Source organism: Rhinopithecus bieti, unplaced genomic scaffold, assembly GCF_001698545.2.
Source record: "Rhinopithecus bieti isolate Rb0 unplaced genomic scaffold, ASM169854v2 scaffold_38008, whole genome shotgun sequence".
Classification (NCBI taxonomy): domain Eukaryota; kingdom Metazoa; phylum Chordata; class Mammalia; order Primates; family Cercopithecidae; genus Rhinopithecus; species Rhinopithecus bieti.
In genome coordinates, this window is record NW_016815997.1 from 946,746 (window position 1) to 957,987 (window position 11,242).

The 11,242-nt window shown below is 53.7% G+C and overlaps 1 protein-coding gene across 10 annotated transcripts in view; it reads left to right on the top strand.

The window, feature by feature from the left end:
- Positions 1-10,145, top strand: part of P2RY8 (P2Y receptor family member 8) — a 77,859-nt gene extending 67,714 nt beyond the window's left edge. For 5 of the 10 annotated variants that reach the window (XM_017854248.1, XM_017854251.1, XM_017854250.1 and 2 more), the window contains one exon: positions 6,858-10,145. In XM_017854248.1, the coding sequence (XP_017709737.1) occupies positions 6,956-8,035 (1,080 nt within the window). In that variant the 5' untranslated portion in view covers positions 6,858-6,955 and the 3' untranslated portion in view covers positions 8,036-10,145. Of the gene's footprint in view, positions 1-4,844; positions 5,492-6,747 lie in introns of those variants that run through there. The other 5 variants (XM_017854255.1, XM_017854254.1, XM_017854253.1 and 2 more) reach the window with 3 other exon arrangements.
- The last annotated feature ends 1,097 nt before the right edge of the window (positions 10,146-11,242 follow it).

The window sequence follows — 11,242 nt, forward strand, 5'->3', positions numbered from 1 at the left end:
CCACCCACCCTTCCATGCACTCCATGCATCCATCCATCCATCCATCCATCCATCCATCCATCCATCCACCCACCCATCCATCTGCCCACCCAGGCACTCATCCACTCAGCCACCCATTCATCCATTCATCCATCCATCCACCCACCTATGTACCCATTCATCCACCCATCTATGCATCTACCCATCCATCCACCCACCCATCCATGCATGTATTCACCCATCTACCCATCCACCCACTCTCATCTCTGTCTTCATCTTCCCATGCCTTCTCTCTGTGTCTGTGCCTAAATTTCTCTTTCTCCTAAGGACACCGGTGAATTCTGTTAGGGCCTCTCACTACTCTATTATGACCGCATTTTGACTTCAGGAATGACATAGCCACAGACCCTATTTCTAAGTAAGGAATAGCCTCAATAAGGAGAGTATCATGCAAGGTGTGGTCCACGACAACTTCCTCCTATGTGATCAAAGTAGGCAATTCAAGCCAGCATCCGTTTTGATTGTCTTCCAGCACCACAGCTCCGACAAAGGGCCATTTGCTGCTTTTGGCGTTTAGGGCCTCCCGAGGCCGCCCTATCAAAAGAACCACAAACTGGGTGGTGCAAACACCCCAGAAACCCAGAAAGGAGAGCAGATGACAAGCACGGGGCTGGCTTGTGACTCCTTAGGGCTGGGCCCTCTCGCTCCCCTGTGTGCTCAGTACTTGGAGACAGCCCCAACACTCAGGAAAGAGGGGTTGTTGTAGCTAGAAGACAGCAGCTGTCAAAAGGGTCTGTCACCAGCGTGCCATCCCTGCTGCCAATGAGGGGTTGCTTTTGTCTCTTTGGCATCCCAATCCTGTAAGGTCCACCCTGAACAAGACTGTAGGATTCCTGCTCTCTGCATCTGAACCCTTCAGAAAGGGGTTCCCAGGGCTGGGAATAGGGGAGAGCAGCTCCAAGAATCAGGAACACGCCGGGCACAGTGGCTCACACCTGTCATCCCAGCATTTTGGGAGGCTGAGGTGGGCGGATCATGTGAGGTCAGGAGTTTGAGACCAGCCTGGCCAACATGATGAAACCCCATCACTACTAAAATTACAAAAAAAAAAAAAGGGCTGGGCACGATGGCTCACGTCTGCAATCCCAGCACTTTGGGAGGCCGAGGAGGGTGGATCACCTGAGGTCAGCAGTTCGCAACCATCCTGGCTAACACGGTGAAACCCCTTCTCTACTAAAATACAAAATTAGCTGGGTGTGGTGGCGGGAGCCTGTAGCCCCAGCTACTCGGGAGGCTGAGGCAGGAGAATTGCTTGAACCCGGGAGGCGGAGGTTGCAGTGAGCTGTGATCACACCGTTGCACTCCAGCCTGGGCAAAAGAGTGAAACTCCGTCTCAAAAGAAAAAAAAAAATCCAAAAAAAATTAGCCAGGCGTGGTGGCGGGTTCCTGTAGCCCCAGCTACCTAGGAGGCTGAGGCAGGAGAATCGCTTGAACCCAGGAGGCGGAGGTTGCAATGAGCTGAGATCACACCGTTACACTCCAGCCTGGGCAAAATGAGGGAAACTCTGTCTCAAAAGAAAAAAGAATTACAAAAAAATTAGCCAGGCGTGGTGGCGGGTTCCTGTAGCCCCAGCTACCCAGGAGGCTGAGGCAGGAGAATCGCTTGAACCCGGGAGGCGGAGGTTGCCATGAGCCGAGATCGTGCCACTGCACTCCAGCCTGAGCAACAGAGGAAGACTCTGTCTCAATAAAAAAAAAAAAAAAAATCAGAAAGAACCAAAATGTCCATCCACAGAGGATGAATACACAGAATTTGTCTATCCATACAGTGGACAATTTTTTTATTTATATAAATAATATTTGTATTTGTATTTTGCCCCCCAAAAGCTGTTTTTTAAAAGACCTGGTTATACAAATGATGGTATTTGACAACTGAGGGAATAGATAATTAAAATATTCATGTTACCACATTAATAGACCTAAAGAAAAATGTGATTATTTTCATAGATGCTGAAAAGGACTTTCATAAAATTTTAATAACCATTTCTGATTAAAAAAACGCATGTTTTATATTAATTCATAGACTCTTACCATTGCAAAGCACATATATCTCATTATGGACTTACATTTCTTCTTTTTTTTATTATTATACTTTAAGTTCCAGGGTACATGTACACAATGTACAGGTTTGTTACATAGGTATCCATGTGCCATGTTGGTGTGCTGCACCCATTAACTGGTCATTTACATGAGGTATATCTCCTAATGCTATCCCTCCCCGCTCCCCACAACAGGCCCCGGTGTGTGATGTTCCCCTTCCTGTGTCCAAGTGATCTCATTGTTCAGTTCCCACCTATGAGTGAGAACATGCGGTGTTTGGTTTTCTGTTCTTGAGATAGTTTGCTGAGAATGATGGTTTCCAGCTGCATCCATGTCCCTGCAAAGGACATGAACTCATCCATTTTGATGGCTGCATCGTATTCCATGGTGTCTATATGCCCACACAATGGACTATTTTGCAGCCACTAAGAGGACTTAAGCTCTGACACAGACTCCTGTGTGGATGAACTTTGAAGACTCCAGGCTCAGGGACAGAGGCTGGACACAAAAGATCACATATTGTCGAATTTTCTTCTTATAAAATGTCTAGAATAGGCAAATCCACAGAGACCAGAAGCAGATTTGAGGTTGACAGGGGCTAAGGACAGGAAACAACAGGATTGACAGTTGTGGGGTTCTGAAGGGTTTTTGTTTTGCATTGTGTTGTTTTGTTTTGAAATGGAGTTTCGCTTTTGTGGCCCAGGCTTGAGTGCAATGGTGTGATCTCGGCTCACTGCAATCTCTGGCCCCCACCCTGGTTCAAGCGATTCTCCTGCCTCAGCCTCCGGAGTAGCTGGGACTACAGGCACCTGCCACCGCGCTAATTTTTTTGTGTTATTTTTTAGTAGAGATGGGGTTTCACCATGTTAGCCAGGATGGTCTCGATCTCCTGACCTCAGGTGATCCACCCGCCTCGGCCTCCCAAAGTGCTGGGATTATAGGTGTGAGCCACCGCGCCAGGCTGGTAAAGCTGTTTTTAGAAGAAATAAATGAGAGGGCTGGGAGAGATACACACAGACCCTCAACAGGCGAGAAACGTTCCTGGATGCATTGCTGCCAGACAGGTATGCATTTTCCTGCAAAGCGTAAGAAAAAGGGTCCAACCTGGCCGGGCATGGTGGCTCACGCCTGTCATCCCAGCACTTTGGGAGGCCGAGGCCATTGGATCACCTGAGGTCAGGAGTTCAAGACCAGCCTCGCTAACATGGTAAAACCCCGTCTCTACTCAAAATACAAAAATTAGCCAGGCGGGGTGGCGGGCGCCTCTAGTCCCAGCTCCTCGGGAGGCTGAGGCAGGAGAATCATTTGAACTCGAGAGGCAGAGGTTGCAGTGAGCCGAGATCACGCCACTGCACCCCAGCCTGGGTGACAGAGTGCCAAAAAAAAAAAAAAAAATAGAAAAGAAAAAGAGGGTCCAACTTGCAGCCCCTGAGCGCCCACCTGTGGTCGGTCCGTTGCTTCAGACCATTCAGTGCCCAGATATTTCTGGAAAGCCACCTCTGCAGGCCAGACACCGCCAAGAGCAACCGTTGTACACTCATTTTGTAAAATTTCCATCCTGCCGCCCCAGCCTCGGCGGGACCCAAACCACAAGCCGGTGGTGCCTCTTGTGTCAGGGCAGCTGGTGACAGTTAGAGGTAATTTCTTGATTAATCACCCGTGTTGCTCAGCAGTCCTGCCTGGCTGTCTTCCCTGGGGGCTGTCCAGTGGCCACAGGGGACAGACCCGAAATTACAACACATCTGGCTGCGAAGGGACTGCTTGCTGGATGGTCAGACCACACAGGTACAGACAGGAGGGTGGCTGGGTGAGGCCGCCATTGCAGGACTTCCAACAGCACGTGATGGTTCAATGTGTGCGAGGCACAGCTGCCTACCTGGAAGCCACAAATTCCAGCCCAGGTGTGGTGGCTCAGGCCTGTAATCCCAACACTTTGGGAGGTCGAGGCAGGAGGATTGCTTGAAGCCAGGAGTTTGAGACCAGCCTGGGCAATGTAGCAAAACCCCATGTCTACCAAAAATAAAAATATTAGCTGGGCATGGCGGCATGCACCTGTAGTCCCAGCTACTCAGGAGGATTGCTTGAAGCCAGGAGTTTGAGCCCAGCCTGGGCAACATAGCACAACCGCATGTCTACAAAAAATAAAAATATTAGCTGTGCATAGTGGTACTCTCACCTGTAGTCCCAGCTACTCAGGAAGCTAAGGCAGGAGGACTGCTCGAAGCCAGGAGTTTGAGACCAGCCTGGGCAAGATAGTAAAACCCCATGTCTACAAAAAATAAAAATATTAGCTGGGCATGGCGGCACGCACCTGTAGTCTCAGCTACTCAGGAGGACTGCTCGAAGCCAGGAGTTTGAGACCAGCCTGGGCAACATGGCAAAACCCCATGTCTACCAAAATAAAATATTAGCTGGGCATGGTGGCATGCACCTGTAGCCCCAGCTACTCGAGGATTGCTTGAAGCCAGGAGTTTGAGCCCAGCCTGGGCAACATAGCAAAACCCCATGTCTATCAAAAATAAAAATATTAGCTGGGCATGGTGGTACTCTCACCTGTAGTCCCAGCTACTCAGGAGGCTAAGGCAGGAGGATTGCTTGATGCCAGAAGTTTGAGACCAGCCTGGGCAACATGGCAAAACCCCATGTCTACCAAAAATAAAAATATTAGCTGGGCATGGTGGCATGCACCTGTAGACCCAGCTACTCAGGAGGCTGAGGCAGGAGGATTGCTTGAGGCCAGGCATTGGAGGCTGCAGTGAGTTACATTTGCACCACTGCCCTCCAGCCTGGGCAACAAAGCAAGACCCCATCTCCAAAACAAACAAAAGAACAATTCCAGGGCTGTTTCCAGTTCTGTCCACTTTACATTCTCGAAATAAAAATAGTGTCCCTTTGACAGACACATTTTTCATCAGCAGTTCATGGCTCAAGCGTCTCTCCTTCCAGACGTTCCCCCACGGCCACAGCAGGCGGAACCCCAAGAAGGAAGGGTCTGCTTTTTCTCCTGAAGCCATAGGTGGCCGGAGGTGCCCAGCTGGCCGTGGGGGGCGGTGCTGACGCGTGCATAACCGTAGGTTTCACACCTGGGCACGTCCAGGCGGGCCACGGAACTTCTCCCTGAAACTGAAATGAAAGCTCTGGGCCATTTGAAAACCAGTTTGAGGAAGCTGTTCGTGCAGCAGTTGGTAAGAAGTCACAGGTCTCCTCTGGAGGAAGAAAGAGCAGGGTGGAGCCTGGGGCTGACATGGGTGTTAAAAGCTAGAAAGACGCTGGAGGTCTCCCGGCGCTCGGATTGTTTTCTGCTGCTAGATGCTTTGTGGGAGGAATGTCCCTGAAATGAAACGATTAACACCTAGGGGCCGACGGTCCCTTTGTGGTTTCCATCCATGGGGGACGGTGAGGGAGGCGTGAGGTCTGTACAACAATGCGTTCAACCTGCCCAAGGTCACCACAGGCCCCGCTCTGGATCTGCTAAGAGTCTCAGCCTGTGACATGGACCAAGGTCTCCAATGACCTCCCTGATCCAAGGAAGGAGGGGAGGGAGGGAGGGAGGGAGGGGAGGGAAGGAAGGAAGGAAGGAAGGGAGGGAGGGAGGGAGGGAGAAGAGAGTGAGGGGGGAAAGAAGGAATGAAGGAGGGAGGGAAGAGAAGGAAGGATGGGAGGGAAGGAGGAAAGAAAGGAGGGAGGGAAGGAAGGAGAGAGGAGAAAAAAAGGAAGGTAGGAAGGAAGGGAGAAAGGGAGAAGGAGGGAGGGAAGGAAGGAAAGGAGGAGGGAGGAAAGGAAGGAATGAAGGAGGGAGGGAGGGAAGGAAGGAGAGAGGAGAAAGAGGAAAGATGGAAGGAAAGAGGGAAGAAAGGAAGGGAGGGAGGGAAGGAAGGGAGGAGGGAAGGGAGGAAAGGGAGGGAGGGAAGGAAGGAAGGAACAAGGGAGGGAGGGAAGAGAAGGAAGGATGGGAGGGAAGGAGGAAGAGAAGAGAAACAGGAAAGACAGAAGGAAGGTAGGAAGGAAGGGAGAAAGGGAGAAGGAGGGAGGGAAGGAAGGAGGGAAGGAAGGGAGGAGGGAAAGGAGGAAAGAGGGAGGGAGGGAAGGAAGGAATGAAGGAAGCAGGGAGGGAAGAGAAGAAAGGATGGGAGGGAAGGAGGAAAGAGGAGAAAGAGGAAAGATGGAAGGTAGGAAGGGAGAAAGGGAGGAAGAGAGGGAAAGAAGGAAGGAAGGATGGAAGAAAGGAAGAGAGAGAAGGAAGGGAGGGAGGAGTGAGGGAAGGAAGGGTGGGAAGAAGGGAGGGAAGGGGAGAAAAGAAAGGAAGGGAAGGAAGGAAGGAGGGAAGGAAGGAAGAAAGGAAGAGAGAGAAGGAAGGGAGGGAGGAGTGAGGGAAGGAAGGGTGGGAAGAAGGGAGGGAAGGGGAGAAAAGAAAGGAAGGGAAGGAAGGGAAGGAAGGAAGGAGGGAAGGAGGGAAGGATGGAAGAAGAGAGAGAAGGAAGGGAGGGAGGAGTGAGGGAAGGAAGGGTGGGAAGAAGGGAGGGAAGGGGAGAAAAGAAAGGAAGGGAAGGAAGGAAGGAGGGAAGAAGAGAAGATAGGAGGGAGGGAGAGAAAGGAGGAGGGAGGAGGAAGGAAGAAGAAAGGGGAGAAGAGAGGAAAGAAGAAAATGACCGAGGGTGAAGAAAGGAAGCAGGCAGGCAGGGAAAGAAGGAGGAGAGGGAAGGAGGGAGGAAGGGCGGGAGGCATGGAGGAGACAGGGAGCCTTGCTAACGCCTTTCCCCGCCCTCCTTGGTGCCCAGGAGCGACGCTCAGGAGCCCCCGGGGCAGCCACCTCCCCACCTGCGCCCCTGAGCCGCGCACCCTTCCCTTGCAGAGCCCGGGCGAGGACCCCTCCAGGATGCAGGTCCCAAACAGCACCGGCCCGGACAACGCCACGCTGCAGATGCTCCGGAACCCGGCGATCGCGGTGGCCCTGCCCGTGGTGTACTCGCTGGTGGCGCTGGTCAGCATCCCGGGTAACCTCTTCTCCCTGTGGGTCCTGTGCCGTCGCATCGGGCCCAAATCCCCGTCGGTCATCTTCATGATCAACCTGAGCGTCACGGACCTGATGCTGGCCAGCGTGCTGCCTTTCCAAATCTACTACCATTGCAATCGGAACCACTGGGTGTTCGGGGTGCTGCTGTGCAACGTGGTGACCGTGGCCTTTTACGCAAACATGTACTCCAGCATCCTCACCATGACGTGCATCAGCGTGGAGCGCTTCCTGGGGGTCCTGTACCCGCTCAGCTCCAAGCGCTGGCGCCGGCGTCGTTACGCGGTGGCCGCGTGTGCCGGGACCTGGCTGTTGCTCCTGGCCGCCCTGTCCCCGCTGGCGCGCACCGACCTCACCTACCCGGTGCACGCCCTGGGCATCGTCACCTGCTTCGATGTGCTCAAGTGGACCATGCTCCCCAGCGTGGCCATGTGGGCCGTGTTCCTCTTCACCATCTTCATCCTGCTGTTCCTCATCCCCTTCGTGGTCACCGTGGCCTGTTACACGGCCACCATCCTCAAGCTGTTACGCACGGAGGAGGCGCACGGCCGGGAGCAGCGGAGGCGCGCGGTGGGCCTGGCCGTGGTGGTCCTGCTGGCCTTTGTCACCTGCTTCGCCCCCAACAACTTCGTGCTCCTGGCGCACATCGTGGGTCGCCTGTTCTATGGCAAGAGTTACTACCACGTCTACAAGCTCACGCTGTGTCTCAGCTGCCTCAACAACTGTCTGGACCCGTTTGTGTATTACTTTGCCTCCCGGGAATTCCAGCTGCGCCTGCGGGAATATTTGGGCTGCCGTGGGGTGTCCAGAGACTCCCTGGACACGCGCCGCGAGAGCCTCTTCTCTGCCAGGACCACGTCCGTGCGCTCCGAGGCCGGTGCGCACCCCGAAGGGCTGGAGGGAGCCCCCAGGCCCGGCCTCATGAGGCAGGAGAGTGAGTTCTGAGTTCCCCGGGGTGCAGCTTGGAGAGCCAAGGGCGCAGGGAGAGGCCACCGTGCCAGAGGTTCAGGGAGAACAGCTGCGTTTCTCCCAGGCACTGCAGAGGCACCCGTGAGGGTCTCCAGGTTTCACTGAGGGTGGAGAAATCAGCAAAGCCCAGCGGGGCACAAGGCGCTCTGTTACGCTGCAGAGGGGGCCTCTGCCTCTCTGTGCCATGCACCAGACAGCGTGTGCCACCATGCCCGGCTGATTTTTGTATTTTTTTTTAGTAGAGCCGGGGTGTCCACCCCCGAGCTCCTTAGACACTCCTCATACCTGTCGGTCCCTGAGCATGGACATTTAACCAGCCCCACTCCCTCTGCCACTGGATTTCTGGATATCCTCCCTGGGCGACCTGCCAGCCCCATTCCCAGCTCCTCTCCTTGCTGACATCGTCCCTTAGCTGTGGTTCTGGCCTTCTCTATTCTCCCCCAGAGGTGCTGGTCTCCCTAGCGCGGTGCACACCGAAATTGCTGTTGATTTCACTCAGGGCCACTGTGGTGGCTGTGGTTGGAATTCTTCCTTCAGAGGAACAAGGACAGATGTATTACTTCATCTCTGATGACTCCGGGAGCACCTGAGGTTCCTGCAAGTCAACTACTCCCGTGTTCCCCACGTCCCCTCCCTGCCCCATCCCACCCCCCCACCCTGGAGCTGACCACGGTGATTTTGGCACGGTTGTTCCGACCTGGCTTGGAGGGCGCCCCCACCCCTATTCTGCTTCTGTGAATCCCTGATAGGAAAGGAGGTCCCATCAGATCCCTGGAACACCATCAGGCCTCCCTGACTCAGGACGAGGACCTCGGAGGCCCAGGTGTGCAAAGGAGGCTCCGTGAGATGGAGCCCATCCCAACCCAAGGGTGCAGCTTGATTCCGGAGTTCCCCGCCTTCTGCCCATTGTCTGCGTCCTTTTCCCCCCCTGGCGAGTCCATCTGGAGTCCGGGGAGCAGGCAACTGGCCTGACCCGTCAGACCATTTGGAGATCAAGCACCGGACGCAGGTGTGGACCCCAGGAACCTGCAGGGGTGTCGGTCGCTGGGCCCCCTCCATGCTGTGTGGGTGGTGAGCAGGCTGTGTGTTTGTCTTTTTTCTTCTGCACGGGATGTGCCTGCACCAGCCCCAATACCTGAGCTGGTTTAGGGTAAAGAAGAGCTCTGTCTCCCCACGGGCCTCCGAACAGCACAGGGAATTGGATTCCTGGCTCTCTTGGATGAGAAAGACGGTTCTGGAGGCGGGAATGGGAGAGCCGGCCATCTGCCCAGGGTCTCTGCATCTCCATAGTGGGTGGCCTCGGATGCCCAGCCCCTCCCTTTCTGTGCACTGGGGACACCGATGGAGGCCAAAGCTGCTTGCTGTTCAGAGGCCCTCTGTTGGCGCCTCTCTCCTGCCATCATCACCATGGAAGGAAAACAGAGATGGCTCAGCAATGAATGGAACCGTGTTTGAAAATCGGCTCTTTACAAATGTAACAAAGTAAGGCGGGGCCATCCTGCATTTACAATGGGCCCCATCCAGTGTCGCTGTGAGAGACGGAAGAGGAGACACTGACACCGAGGAGGAGGCCATGTGGAGACGGAGGCAGAGACTGGAGTGATGCGGCCACAAGCCCAGGGACGCCTGGAGCCCCCAGGAGCTGGGAGAGGCAGGAAGGATCCTCCCCTAGAGCTTTCCAGGGAGAGTGGCCCTGAGACACCTGGACCTCAAATTTCTGGTCTCCAGGATTGGAGGAGGATAAACTTGTGTTCAGTTCCCAGTTTCTAGGAATTCATTTCAACAGCCCCAACCAATGCACACACGCACTGAATCTACTCTGACATCCTGGAACTGTGATGTGGACCAGTGCAATGTGCTGGTTCACGGGTGGGTCATTTCGGGAGGCCCGCTGTGCCCCAGGCTGGATCCCAGGGAGTGCTGTGTGTGTGTATGTGTGTGTGTGTGTGTGAGCAATAAAGCTTTTTAACCACCTGGGTGCAGGCGGACTGAGTCTGAAAAAGAGAGTCATCGGGCCGGTGCGGTGGCTCACGCCTGTAATCCCAGCACTTTGGGAGGCCGAGACGGGCGGATCACGAGGTCAAGAGATCGAGACCATCCTGGCTAACACGGTGAAACCCCGTCTCTACTAACAAATACAAAAAAACTAGCCAGGCGAGGTGGTGGGCGCCTGTAGTCCCAGCTACTTGGGAGGCTGAGGCAGGAGAATGGTGTCAACCCAGGAGGCGGAGCTTGCAGTGAGCTGAGATCGCGCCACTGTACTCCAGCCTGGGCGACTGAGTGAGACTCCGTCTCAAAAAGAAAAAAAAAAAAGAGAGTCATCGAAGGGAGATGGGGTGGGGCCGTTTTACAGGATTTGGGTAGATAAAGGAAAATTACAGTCAAAAGGGGTTGTTCTCTGGCAGGCAGGGGTGTGGGTCACAAGGTGCTCAGCGGGGGAGCTTTTGAGCCAGGATGAGCCAGGAGAAGGAATTTCACAAGGTAATGTCATCACTTAAGGTAGGGACAGGCCCAGATATGGCCACTAGAGACAGATGAAGGCTCCTGGAAGAAGACAGCAGAAGGAGCTTTTTTTTTTTTTTTTTTTGCAATGCCCAGAAGAGTCTGATGGCTCATTCTCTCCATCACCCCCTAAGTCTGTTTCATGAATGACATCATGAAGGCATCCAGGATCCCTGGAGACAAGAGCCCCCTGTTTTCTGATTTTGTTGATTGAAGGACCAGAGTTTTTTTGGTTTTGGTTTTGGGTGTTTTTTGTTTTGTTTTGTTTTGTTTGTTTTTTTCTTTTTGAGGCAGAGTCTCACTCTGTCACCCAGGCTGGAGTTCAGTGGCACAGTCTGGGCTCACTGCAATCTCTGCCTCCTGGGTTCAAGTGATTCTCCTGCCTCAGCCTCCCAAGTAGCTGGGATGACAGGCACCTGCCACCACACCCGGCTAATTTTTGTATTTTTAGTAGAGACGGGGTTTCACCATGTTGGTCAGGCTGGTCTCAAACTCTTGACCTCGTGATCCACCTGCCTCGGCCTCCCAAAGTGCTGGGATGACAGGCATGAGCCACTGCTCCTGGCCTTTTAAAGAACCAGTTTTTTTGTGTGTCTCTGTGTGTGTGTTTAGTAGAGACAGGGTTTCTCTATGTTGGTCAGGATGGTCTCTAAATCCTGACCTCAGGTGATCTGCCCACCT